Below are 13,957 nucleotides of genomic sequence, written 5' to 3'. Positions count from 1 at the left end.
TGTTTCCCTACTCTACAACTATAGGGCTATATGCTGCCATATGTTTCACGTTGATGTCACGTGACGTAAATAGACACCAAAAATGTGACCGGAAGTGAGGGGATTTCTCCGACTTCCGGCCAATTTCAGATGCGAAAGTCGTCTGATCCTCGCTTGGCATATATTTTCCGACCGTGTGCCATACATTTTATATTGATGTCACGTGACGTAGGCATTTTCGGACCGGGCTCACGGACTATATACATAGTATAAAATTATTTAAAAAAAAAACGCCATCTATTGACGCCCAGGAATACTAACAACGCGTCGGTTGATTCTCAAAAAACGCCATCTAGTTTTTTATGAAATAAGGGGGACAAACGAGCAAACGGGTCGCCTGATGGAAAGCAACTACCGTCGCCCATGGACACTCGCAACATCATACAACCGATAGAGGATGCAGAGTGAAGCTACATCTCGGCATAATTCCAAGGGGTCCAAGCTGTTTGAAACACTATGGCAGTCAACAATTTGAGCGGCTTTTCGTTGGATACGATCCAGAGCCCCTGCCCAGAGATGAGAACAATATTCCATATGTGGCTGAACCTGCGCCTTGTAGAGTTGTAGGCGCTGGTACGGACTAAAGAATTGTCTCACCCTGTTCAGAACACCAAGCTTCTTCGAGGCGAGGTTGACTTTGCCCCTACCAAGTACCATGCACTAATAAAAAGGTGTCGAGGTCAAATATAGTTCTGTCTAGCCCTTTACGCCGTACGCTCGATAAGGAACTTTGTTTCAAAAATCAAAACTTTTCCATATTTCAGACAAAGACAACCAGAAGGTATCTAATTCCTATAGATGTTTAATTTTTATTTGTAAGAGGGTTATTGTTTGATAATTAATAAAAATCGGCCAAGTGCGAGTTGAATTCGCGCACGAAGGATTCCGTACCACAATAGAGCAAACATAGGCTGAAAATTGTAATTTTTTGGATGGGAGCGCCCCTTACTTATTTCATTTATTTTAATTTTATTACAAGTTATTAAAGTACTAATAAAACTAAGTATTTCATGAATATTTCAAGTGCCTACAGTCTGTCAAAAAGTCATGAAATTAAAAAGTGGCAACATCGTAGTGTCATCCCTTTTTTCTTAGATTGATTTGAAAGCGATGATACTACGATGTTGCCACTTTTTAATTTCATGACTTTTTTGACAGACTGTATGTATTGCTGTTGTTGATATCGAGCCAAAAATAGCAAAAAAATCACGTTTGTTGTATGGGAGCCCACCTAAAATATTAAATTTATTTTGTTTTTAGTATTTGTTGTTATAGCGGCAACAGATATACACAATATGTGAAAATTTTAGAAGACTAGCTATAGCGGTTCTTGAGTTACAGCCTTGAGACACACAGACAGACGGACAGACATCGAAGTCTTAGTAATAGGGTCCCGTTTTTACCCTTTGCCCTTTGGGTACGGAACCCAAAAACAATCGCGTTCGATAATAATAATTAACATCATCCAATATTATCAGACGTATTAACGACGTTAAAGCATCAAGAGCTACAATCGCACTATACCGTATACGTATATCTATTTCACTCACTCGTGGTCTATACTCGTCGCACGCGCAGAGTTCTTTCAATTCAAAATCGAATAATGAAGCAGCTTTCAATTATTTCTTGATTCTTGTCGCTACATTGCACTACGGCGAGAAATAACACCGCTTTTTGTATTTACTTTTTGTTTGTTGTGAACTTCATCCTTGGTAAGTTTAGTAACTTTATTTTTGATGGATTCGAGTAACAGCTGATTGAATATTGATAGCCCTTCGTGCAAATTCAGTGAGGCTTGATACAGAAATACTGTTTAAACTTTGGCTGATTACTGTGGTCTCAAAGATAATTGCAATGGTTATGTTTGGCAAATCCACATGGTGCTTTATACAGCATGAAGCATCCATGTATTAAAATTAGCCTATAAAACAAGAACCTAGTTAAGGAGTATTTTATATCATAATTTGCCTTGAACAAACTATTACTTATACTGATAAAGAATAATGTAATAAGTTCAGGTTAATTTTGAGTAAATATTTAAATATTCTAGTGTATCTATACGGCTAAAGATATTCCTGCAGTAGTAACATAGCTTCGTGCTGAACCAGTTTATCTTAACTAAAAAACTGTACAAGAAGCTAAAACATTTTTTGTACCAATTAGCAGATCCACAATTGGCCATACAACTAATTTGCCATTCAATGGTTCATGGATTACGGTACTTGTATAAAAATAATTTTGCTGATAAAATTTTTAATATGCAAAAATATCATGGTGGGTTACAATATTCAGTGTACTTTGAATAAATTCAAGTTCTGAAAACCTGTAATAATATTGTTAAAATGGTCCATGTGCTCCGAAGTCAAGAATTCATTTTTGCAAAAATTAAAGTAAGACCATAAATTTTTTTTATGAAAAATCATATATTTTTCCTGTCTGATCCAACAGAATTTTTGCCTCATAATGCCTCATAGAAAAATATTCAGTTAAACTTCTTGTAAGCAATTATTATATTTTTTCATTTTCACTTCTTACACCATGGCCCAAGATGAACTTATTATGTACTTACTTTTTTCTATTTTTGGTACACAGACTATTAACACAATGTCAGGAGCGTAGTATGCCTTGCCGAGGCCCCATTTAAAAATTTGTTTAGGGGCCCCAAGGTAAAGTTACCTATATTACCATTAAGAAATGGGGAGTTATTATTAATTTTTGCTCATTTTGGGGGCTCCTTTGGCATCGGGGTCCCGTATAATTGATACGGCATATACGGCGATAGCTACGCCCCTGCACATACCTAACATGACATGATGTCAGAGCAGTACATCTACAGAATTTCAAGCAAAATATGTCAAAAAATATCATGTTTGTTGTATGGGAGTGTGTTACTTCCAGGCGTTGCACAAGCATTCCAAACATAAAAATTAAAAATACTTTTAAATTATTGTGGTTTGGTCTGTTTGCAAGCGGGATAATTTCAGTCTCGCAGGGGACAACGGGACAGACTGCCTGAAAGCGGGACTGTCCCGCCCAAATCGGGATGTATGGTCACGTTATGTATACCTTCTATCAATGGTGGTTTGTAATAAACACATTTTTTTAATTTTATAACTGGTCTGCTAGCTTATGAGAGACAAAGACAAGGAAATCTTGTTTAGTTATTCTCTGTGTAAATTTTTATTAGTAAGACAGCTAAATAATTACTCTGTAATACCTCAATCATGGGAATTACAGACACAATAGATTTTCAATTGCTATGCGACAGCCGGGTGCCGCTTGGGGATTGATGGGTTAAAGTCCAAAGCCGACACAACCATACATTATGACGTAACAGTCAGTTTTTAAATAGATCTCTGCTCTTGCAGTATCAGCTGTCACCACCTGGTAGGTAAATGTATACTATAATATTATCTTATGTAACCTCACAGATAAACTTATACTATGAATCCAAATTATTTAGATTTTTAAATAATCGGCCAAATGCGAGTCGGACTCGCGCACGAAGGGTTAATTTATATACCTAGGTTAAGCAGGTAAATAATAATAAACAAATATTTAATAATCTGCCTGCTTTGCATAAATAATACGTATTATAATTTTATTTTATACATAATATTTGTGGTTTTGGATAGTGATGGAGGATCGACTCGCGGCACCCCTCTTGCCTTTCCACAGCGCACCAGGACGTCGTGGGCTCATGGCGCACAGTTTGGGAACCCCTGAATTAATTATTATCTGCCAAATAAAGAGCAGCAGCTTAACTTCCCAAGAGTTGGACACCTTAGGCTACCAACCCCTGGACTAGTCTGTAGTCTGTACCCACCTTTGTCTCAAGATTGACAGTATTATATTATGTGATCTCTCAATCTATTAACCGATTCAGTGCGGATGACACGGGAGCCGTGTCATACGCGTTTTTAACGTGTGGCGTATGACACGGGAGCCGTGTCATTTGAAAAACGATTGTATCTCCCTCAAATTACTCTTTAGAAGGTTCTACTCTGAACAAAATCATCTTAATTTTCCACGTAGAACAAGCCTGTCTTCGCCTCTGAATATTCTGTGAATTGAAAAAAAGTAGGGGCCGTCAACCTTTTTTAAAAGGTGCATTCATTGCGTAATCCGCACGGCACCCGCGTCTTATGGGTTTTAAACGTGTGGCGTATGACACGTGAGCCGTGTCATTTAAAAAGCGATTGTATCTCCCTCAAATTACACTTTAGAAGGTTTTTTACGTAAAACAAGCTTATAGGCTTCCTCTCTGAATATTCTGTGAAGTGAAAAAAGTAGGTGCTGTCTCCTTTTTTAGCCCACCGTACATTATCTAAAATTTCTGATCACTAAAATTCGGACGCCCGCCGGAACGTACTCTGTTCATACATTTTGTTGTGGACCCCACATACTATCAGAATTCTGACGTGTCAAAATGTATGAGCGTCCGACTTTTTCTGATAATAAATTCGGATAATGTGGGGCCGGGCTTTTTAATAATAAACTTTAAAAAAAATAAAGAAGTAATATTGGGCGTCTTCATGGTTCCCATCATCAGAACACCACTTTTGTGAACATGGTACCAACTTGGAACCGGATCAATCGGAACAAATACCCTATACAACAAAAGAAAAATTTTGAAAATCCGTTCACAAACAAAAATAAAAAAATAGCTTACCTGCCATTTTCAGGTTTACACTAAGTAAAACTACTCGAAATCAACTTAAAACAACGTAGCCTTCCGTCAACAACAATATTTTGGGTTCAATTAAATAAATTAAGTTAATACAAGCGTAAAAACCAAAAAAAAAACCTAAAAGTTTTTTGAACGTGGCGGATGACACGGTAGCCGTGTGATCTACTCCTATGGCGTATGACACGGCTCACGTGTCACGGGAAAATTGTATGCCGCCACGACTAAAAGTCTTCAAAAAGGTGCGCAGCATTGAATCGGTTAAAAATGACAGTTAAACAAAACCCTTTTCTGGAAATTTTGTGTGGGGAAACTCGTGACGCTGGGGCGCTTGCCCATACAAAAGTGAAAGGTTTAGGAACACGTACACACCCTAAACTAAAGTATTATCACTTAATTTTCTTACACCCTTATAATTTTTTAAACATAATATTTAAAAAAAGCTAAAAATAGTTTTAAAACTCTCGTCGCCAAGTGACCAATATAAAAGTAGGGCTAGGTGGTGTTATTGTCTTGAAATATTAATGGGCTAAAAATAAATAAGTTAGCAAGGATATAAATATAATATATTATTATTATTAACTAGCTGTTGCCTGTGACTTCGTACGCGTCAGCAAAATGTGATAAAAAGAAAATGAAAAAGAGAGAAATTTTCTCCTTCCTTACCCAAATAGTAAAAATGGGATCTTGACGATCTTGTTAAGTAGTTGATCTGGTCACTTTTCATGGACGTAAAGTTGTAGATAAAACGCCAATACTGTATAGAAAATCTTAAGGATAACGAATAAAAGCAAAATTATTATTTTTAAACAAAAATTGAAACCGACTTCCAAGGTAAAGACAATAGTAATTTTCTTAAATGAACTAAAAAATATTAATTAATAATTCATATTCTGTACTCAGTATTTCTGTTCTCAATCTTCATAATTTGAAGTCGGCACCAGTCATATAAGTTGCAGTTATATTTTGTCATAGAACTGGCGATTAGGTTAGCTGGTAGTTGGTACCAATATATATTCATCTTATTATACATTCATCAACAATATATATAAATATATTCAGTAAGTATCTCTAATAATTTTACTGGTTATTGCGTTATTCTTATGTTCTTATCTATAACCTGGAATGATGAAAAGATGTCAACAATCGCAAAAGCTTCTCTGGACGTCGTAAATGACGTCTTTTCCTTATAAAATGTTTTTTTCTTGCTTTTATAACTTACTTTTATCGCTCTTATCTATTGACGTATAGTAATAATTATAATAATAGTAATTTTTAATGGGTACACTCATCAATAATGTCATTTATGTATATTTATTACTCTATGTTCATAATAATCATATGCCTATAATTTTTTCACAATTTATTTTATTAAATTGTGAATCGTTTATTTGTCTCCTAATACTAATTTCGTCTATGGTCGAGAATAAATTTTTCTTGTCTATGATCGGGACAATCCCACTTCTGAAACTTTCAGAAGTGGGATGCCCTAATAATGATGCAACAAATGTGCTACTTTAGCTTACTTTAGGCTTAGTTACTTATCAGTTACAGCATTATTGTTTGTTATTGGCCTGTTTTTAGAGGCCTGGTCGATCTGACTCCTTGACGTCACTCGGCGTTAGATAACATGTTTTTGTGTTCTAAGTTTTTTGTACGTAGAAGTGTGGTAGACATCGAGCAAATAAACCAAGTGCGACTGCGAGATATGCTTTTTTTGCAAAGTAGATATTATAAAAGGCTGTGATTTAAGAAGTCTGTCCAATAAAAGTAAAGCTGAGACAAAAACTGTTAAGTTTAGTATTTAAAAATTAGTATTAATAGTATTATGCAGTATGCTAAAATCTAAGATATACGATTAGTTTATTATTACGGTACTGCAATTAAGTAATCTCAATACTAGGACAGGTCTTATGTAACACCTTTTAACTCAGACACTATGATCGATTGCTTCAGTCTAAAAACTGTACCTACCACACTGTCCGATTTGCAGTAGATATCAAAATATAAAAAGATAATCCAGAAAAGAAAATTGAATGGCTGATAATAATTTATAAAAAAATATTTTGATTTTGTTAATTCTTGTTTTTCATACGTGCGTGAGAGCGTGGACATTCATGTTTAACAAACCATTGGTCAGAAATTTCCTGACCAATAGTTTTCGTGGAAGAATATACAAAGCTGGACTACTGACTTAGAAAAACATGCTTTTTCTTACGCGTTTCTACAAATTGAATAGTGTGGTCAGTTCTTAAGTGCGTACAAGAACACACCTACCTCTACGTGCTACGTTTGAAATGATTAATAACTAGTTTGACAAGGTTGTTTGTTGATTATAATTATCATTTGAATATTATGTAACGAAGCCAGCATTCGCAAAAGTTGTCGTTCCGTCGTCCTTGTGGTCCGCGAGTAATGTTGAGAAGTCAGAAGAGTAATGTCTTTAAACCACAAATTGATTTTTAAACCTTGTTGGGTTAGGATAGTCCGAGGCCTTTAAATGGTATCCTTCCGAAACTAACCATGTGCGGGTTGCACAATGCAGATGTTTAGTCCACTATCCAGTCCAGTCGGACGCATTGACCAGTTCATTCATGTAAGTGTAGACCAACTTGCGAGAATGTCGGATTTACTTAGGCAGGCTTTTAATTCTTAGGCAGAGCAGTTTTACCCCATCATGAAATTTATGTTTCTGGTAGATAGATGGTTAAAGGACCGGGAATTTTGGACTTAGGGTAACATAACTGCGAATTCGCACATTTTTTTATCAGTTTTGTCGCAGATACTTGCGATGCGATTTCCCTGCAGTTTTGTGTGGGAGCCCTTATATCCATCTATGTAGATGGAAGGAAGGAATCTATGGGCATTGGGTGCTTTGCCAATCTCTTAGAGGATCCTAATTCCGAACACTCAACATTTAGACCATTGTGAACTATGCAAAAGTTTGTGACTGTATAGTTTGGCGAATCTTTTGTGAACTCTTTTGTAAAATCAGACTCAAAATTAACAAATTACTGTCTATTGTTACTTTTTTATTGTACTAGCTAGTACCTAGGCGATATTGCTGAGTGAATTTCCCAGCAATATCCAGCATAAAGCTTATAAATAATTGTATAATCTGTGTTGTTGTGCCAGTTATCTGGTTGTTTGTGGTCGTGGAAATTAACAACCGCGATAACCCCCTGCGGCTCGGCTGATGACAGCGCGCTGGATATTGCGACTGTTTACTGTCTTATCTGGACCGCATTTCTTTGAACAGTCGATCCACTGTGTAAGTTTAGGTAAATTTCCAGGATAGTCTTTGGAATACTTCTGCGTAGTTTTTTTAACGCTCATATTTTGATAAGGGGCCCCGAGACGGTCAAACGGTTTGCTTCAAACACGTAGGTAAATTTTGATTTGACTCAAACCATTTTGATCGTTTACAAAACTAGTTTGAACGCTTTGTCAAACATTTACGAATTTGAAGCTTGTTTGATGAAATTTCATATTTTTGTTGTGTTTGACGCATAAAGTTAATATACCTAGCGGAATAGAGCAACAATCTCAAGCTGTCAAACGTAACTGAAATTGGAAGTGCGGCACGTGCCGACTGGACGTCAAAAAAAGAGTGCTGCTGTCATGTATAACACGTCTCTTTTTACCACGCAGTGTTACTGATAGTGACATCTCTCTTGCTCAGGCCTTTGTTTCTCTATTCCGCTAGGTATAGTTCGACAAGGCTTTATTTGAACGTGGTGAGAAAAGGAACTAAAGGATTCTATCATAGAAAAACGTCATTTTTGACATGTGTTTGACAGTTCTCCTTTACCAGCAGCGCTCCCGTCAATGTCACTCACGTTCAAATAAAGCCTTGTCGAACTGTATATTAACTTTATGGTTTGACACGCCGTTTGACCGTGTTCCGACGCGTTTGAACAAACTTGGTTTAGTTTAGTACTGGATTTTGAAGTTAGATAACTACGAATAATAAAAACTATTATTCGTAGTTCGAGAGCACCTTGTCTGCATCATACAAGTCTAATAATGGCGGCATAACAAACCAAACTTTTTTTTTTTGATGCGCAGGGGAAACCCTTCATGGGTGCCCCGGGATGGGGATGTGCCTCAGTTAGCTGAAGCACCCCGGGGGTATGTGAGACTCTTACTCACTAAGCCACCTGCGGTTCGCCTTCAGCCGCATAAAGGAGGGATGTCCCGGATCAAACAAACACAGGACTCCCTCCACGCCCGGCCGGTCTACCTCAGAAGGGACCGGACTTCCACCAAAGTTAGGGAACTCTACGTCCAACGTTATGTTTGTATGGTAGGTCGCAAAAATACAGTTTTTTATATTATTATTGCGGTTATAAAATTATTGTGGTCGCCATATACTATAACTTACATATCGAAATAATCGAAATAAAGGTAGGAGCTTCTAAAAAAATCAAAATCACCTAAAACTGAGTACCAGTAACACCGACGTTCCTCAAAATGCCGGACATTGTTCTGTCCGGTATAACCGTTTATTTTTTACCGGACAAGCCTCGAAAATACCGGACTGTACGCTTAAATACCGGACATCTGGCAACCCTACCCCTGAGTGATGAGCAGGTTCAACTCGGCGAGCACCCTCGCCGTGAGCTCCCATGGCGGTTCCCCCGCCAGAGCAGTTGCTGCCGCCCAAGAGACTGTACGGTAGCCCCTGATGACTCTCACCGCAATGACCCGCTGCATTTTGTGCAGCAGGGCCCTATTACGCTCGGTGAGAGCAGCAGCACCCATACTGGGGCACCGTACAGAGCTATACTCCGGCACACCCCGGAGTACAGCTGCCGACAGGCTTGACTGGGCCCTCCTATATTCGGCAGGAGTATATTCGACCCGGGCGTACCGAACCAAACTGCGCGATGCCGTTTGACAACCGTTTCATCAAACACGTAAGGCTTGAATCAAACCGTTTGATCGTCTCGGGGCCCCCTATAGACGACGCGATTTGAAAACTTGCAACGGGAGTTTTGGTCAATCCTAATGGTCGATTTACACGGGTGACTAACGGGTCGATTTTAGTCACCTGGCAAGTCACCAGTCGAATCGCCTATCCAAGTCGAATCGCCACCCCATTTATACGGGTGACTAACGGGTCGATTTTAGTCACACGGCAAGTCGCCAGTCAACAGTAGTATTCGCAGCAAGCGATCGCTTGCCACTGAGCGTTTGTACGGTCGATTTTAGTCACCAGCCGCATGCGGCCATTGACCGCACGACTTTGGAGCTTGCGACTTTAGCCGCATGCGGCGTAGTCGAATTGCCACTTACACGGTCGATTTTCGTCGTGCGGCTGTAATCACTCGTGTAAATTGGCTATTAGCGCTGTATGCGTTTATTGGTTGCCTCTCAGGGAAATTGTTCCGATTCAAATGACGCGGACGCATTGTGATTAGGCCTACTACGAAACCGTTTTGAGACTCAAACAATCGGACGGGAATGTCGCATCCTACTCTAACAACGTCATTTCACGTTTGTTAGAGTAGGACGCAACATTCTCGTACGATTGTTTGAGTCTCAAAACCGTTTCGTGGTACAGGCCCTGGTTCCTTGTAGTATGGCCTCGGTGATTTCATGGTGGGCTATGCAAGGGATGAACGTATGTAAGGTCATATCGCATATTATATTTGTTAATTGTTATGCATAGGTACTAGGTAGTGAATAGTGATTCGTAGCCCGCCTGACACGACAAGAGGCCTTTAGGTATTATCTATATAGGCTCATCATCCGACTTCCAAAAAAGATGAAAGTTCAACTATCGGCTTTAGATATTATTTCTCATGAGACAATGGACCGTAGACTGTAGAGGTTTTATGAGATTTTTGTGCTAGTTTGTTGGTATTGTTTACTGAAATTGAATGAGGATAATATTCTTGTGATATGGCTTAAGTACTAGAATTTTACTATTAGGTCGCCCTTGTATTTTTTTTTTTTTTTTTTTATTAAATAAGGGGGCAAACGAGCAAACGGGTCACCTGATGGAAAGCAACTTCCGTCGCCCATGGACACTCGCAGCATCAGAAGAGCTGCAAGTGCGTTGCCGGCCTTTTAAGAGGGAACAGGGTAATAGGGGAGGGTAAGGATGGGAAGGGAAGGGAATAGGGGAGGGTAGGGAAGGGAATAGGGTAGGGGATTGGGCCTCCGGTAAACTCACTCACTCGGCGAAACACAGCGCAAGCGCTGTTTCACGCCAGTTTTCTGTGAGAACGTGGTATTTCTCCGGTCGAGCCGGCCCATTCGTGCCGAAGCATGGCTCTCCCACGTATAAACTTGTATAGGTAATACATACCGTCTATAACTAATAATTTAGGGCATTCGGCCTTAGCGTTCTAAATTTAGACGCACCTAGAATGTAGATCCTATGATCTAGCCTTGTCTTACATTCACGTATCATACGTAATATTACTTACAATTATTACAAGTACAAGTGTGAAGTGGCGGAGAAATCTGTACTTAATTTAAAAATTAATTTCTTAACAATTCAATTTGATTAGGAGTTTCTATGAGGTTTTTTTTCTTGTTGGCTGCAAGAGGTAAATAATTTTAAAATCTGAGATTTGTTCTACCTAGAGTTGTCGAGTGAGTAAAAAGTTGGAAACTTAGGTTGGGTTGCGCCAACTAACTTTAACTATAACTGTAACTTTAAGTTAAAAATGGTAATGGTAAAAAGTATAAGTTAAAAATGGACGCCATCAAGACGCCATATTTAACCATAACCATAGAGCTCGAAAAGGTTTTAATGTACGTGGCGAAAAAAGGAACTAACGCTGTCATCATACAAAAACGCCACTTTTGACAGTTCTCCTTTACCAGCAGCGCCCCCGCCCACGTTCATTTATAACCTTGTTGGACCAGCTGTCATCTGTCAATTTCTCCGGTCAAAGTTAAGGTTAAATTTAGCCTAAACTATAACCATAACTTTAACTTTAACCACGCCTCTGGTGCAACCCAACCTTAAAGAAAAAAAAAAATAGATATAAAAAAACAGCATACCGTTTACAATAAACATAATATTAACAATCAGGGTAATAATAGTCAGTGCTTGTGCAGATAAATAATTATGCACTCAACCGATAACAAAATTGAAAAAGTATAAAATTAAATACCTATATCAAGAAACGTACTGTGGCCTATGCACATGTGACACGTGATCATGATTATGAAAATGTAAATAAATAATACATACTATTTTAAGCACTTTTCGTATGATAATATTATGATGTTGTTGCTGTGGACAAAGTGTATGATAGCTTTCAGGAAAAAAATCGGTACTCGCCGATAATTTGTAATAATAATGATTATTTAAAAAATCCTATTTAGGTTAGTGTGTCGTCACGCATTAAACACAATTTATTGTTTTGATCTGTTATCGGTTGTTGCTTTTCTTATTTTACTAGAAACTAACTAATATATTGCCGAGACATCGTTTTATCTGCTCAGTTTGCTTTAGGCACTTGAATAGAAAACTTCTGGCGCTAGCGACTTTCTACGCGCGAAAAAAGTTTACATTCCACAGTCAAACAAAGAAGTTGGTGTAACTTTTTTATTTAAAGGCAATGGACAATGTTTTTTTTTAATTTTATTAAAGTAATTTTAATTCTTGTTGCAGTTAGAACATGGAGGGTCCAACCGGACCATCACCATGTGGAGCGGGAAACATGACTGAGGCTATGGAGAGCCTGTCAGTGGATGGGTGTCAGAGTGACAGCTGCCAATGTGACAGACTACAGGGCAAAGTGAAAGTAAACAGCAAGAGGTACGGCCGAGGAGCCGTGGAATCAGGTATTTTTTTTACCTGGATTATAATGATAAATATTTTAGCATGTTAGTATTTAGACGAGAAGTAAGGATTTAGTTCTTTCTTTTAGTATTTTTTACCTTTATTTTTTTTTTATAATACGAAAAAAATCTTTATTTTAAGCGCGTAACAGCGCCTCTAGCGGTAAGCTACAGAACTTACTATAACAGCTTGATTGTCAACTGCTTCTAAAGCCCTCTCCACACTCGCGGCGCGAATTGCGGCCGCAATTTACAGGTGCTACGCGCCGTGAACACGACGCAAACAAATACGGCCCTCTACACTCGCAATCTTCGCATTTACGTTCGCGCATTTGAGTTACGCGCGCATATGGACGTTGAAGTCACTGTTGCTGCTGCTCTAACACTGCGAATAATAGCGAGTGTGGATGATGTTCGCGTTCGTGCTTTGCGAGCCTTTTGTCGCGGGCAAAAAAACCGATACCGGACGGGAAAAGCCGTGAAGCCGCGAAACCCTCCACACTCGCGGTTCGAGGCCTTTGCGGGCTCTTGCGCCCCGAGTGTGGAGCCCGCGTAAAAAAACTTATTCCCGGATCGAATCGCTTGCACATCCGAATCTATATAATATGTAATATTTTTTACTTTATAATATATTGTATAATATTCTTTTTCACGCTTGTATTTAGTCCACTGACCTCCATTATACAAGTACGCTGGACTTATAATACCCACCTGCTTTTTGTGTCTATTTGAAGCGGAATCAGCGCCCCCAATGCGGGGGAAGAGAACTAAATTTGACGTAACCACAACCAATAACAACAGTAATTGTCATCACTAGTATTAGTTCCAAGTACTCTCACTACTGCTATCAGCGCCAATATGGCGACTTTCAAACGTCATTTTTACGTCAGATTTAGTTCTCTTCCCCGCATTGGGGGCGCTTATTCCGCTTCAAATATGCACAAAAAATAGCTGTCATTTCAAAGAGTATCATATGCCCAGCGTACTTGTTTAATAGAGGTCAGTGATTTAGTCCTAATAGATATAAACAACTATTTTATTAACTGTACTATGAATAGAATGTCAGAGTAGTCAGTAGGTCAGTTGTAAGTAATTAACTACTAATTATATAAGCTAGAACTGAAAGCGTCAATAAAATTATCTAAATACGTAAACAGATGTTTAGAATCGAAATGTTCCAATTACTTACTTATCGCTAAAGTCAATCTTGTTTTGATGACTGCTTACTTATTGTTCTTACATCACTTGCGAATCGTCGCAAATAATATAAGAGAACTAGCTGTCCCGGCAAACGTTGCTTTGCTATAATATAGAGTAGGTATTTCACCCTGTGATTTCACCCATTATTTATTGAAGTGACTAAATAAGTAGGTATGACATGACATACGTCCATCGCTATCCCGTTGCACAAACAATGGTCGCCGT

The 13,957-nt window shown here is 38.5% G+C and overlaps 1 protein-coding gene across 4 annotated transcripts in view; it reads left to right on the top strand.

Moving 5' to 3' along the window:
* Nucleotides 1-1,606: 1,606 nt before the first annotated feature.
* LOC121729957 (amidophosphoribosyltransferase-like) overlaps nt 1,607-13,957 on the top strand; it is a 31,207-nt gene continuing 18,856 nt past the window's right edge. For 2 of the 4 annotated variants that reach the window (XM_042118720.1, XM_042118717.1), the window contains exons 1-2: nt 12,184-12,281; nt 12,363-12,535. In XM_042118720.1, coding sequence (XP_041974654.1) covers nt 12,370-12,535 — 166 coding nt within the window. In that variant the 5' untranslated portion in view covers nt 12,184-12,281; nt 12,363-12,369. Of the gene's footprint in view, nt 1,752-12,183; nt 12,282-12,341; nt 12,536-13,957 lie in introns of those variants that run through there. The other 2 variants (XM_042118718.1, XM_042118719.1) reach the window with 2 other exon arrangements.

Source organism: Aricia agestis, chromosome 8 (genome assembly GCF_905147365.1).
Source record: "Aricia agestis chromosome 8, ilAriAges1.1, whole genome shotgun sequence".
Lineage (NCBI taxonomy): Eukaryota > Metazoa > Arthropoda > Insecta > Lepidoptera > Lycaenidae > Aricia > Aricia agestis.
Note: the sequence above shows the minus strand (reverse complement) of the source record. Positions and strands in the feature narration are given on the sequence as shown.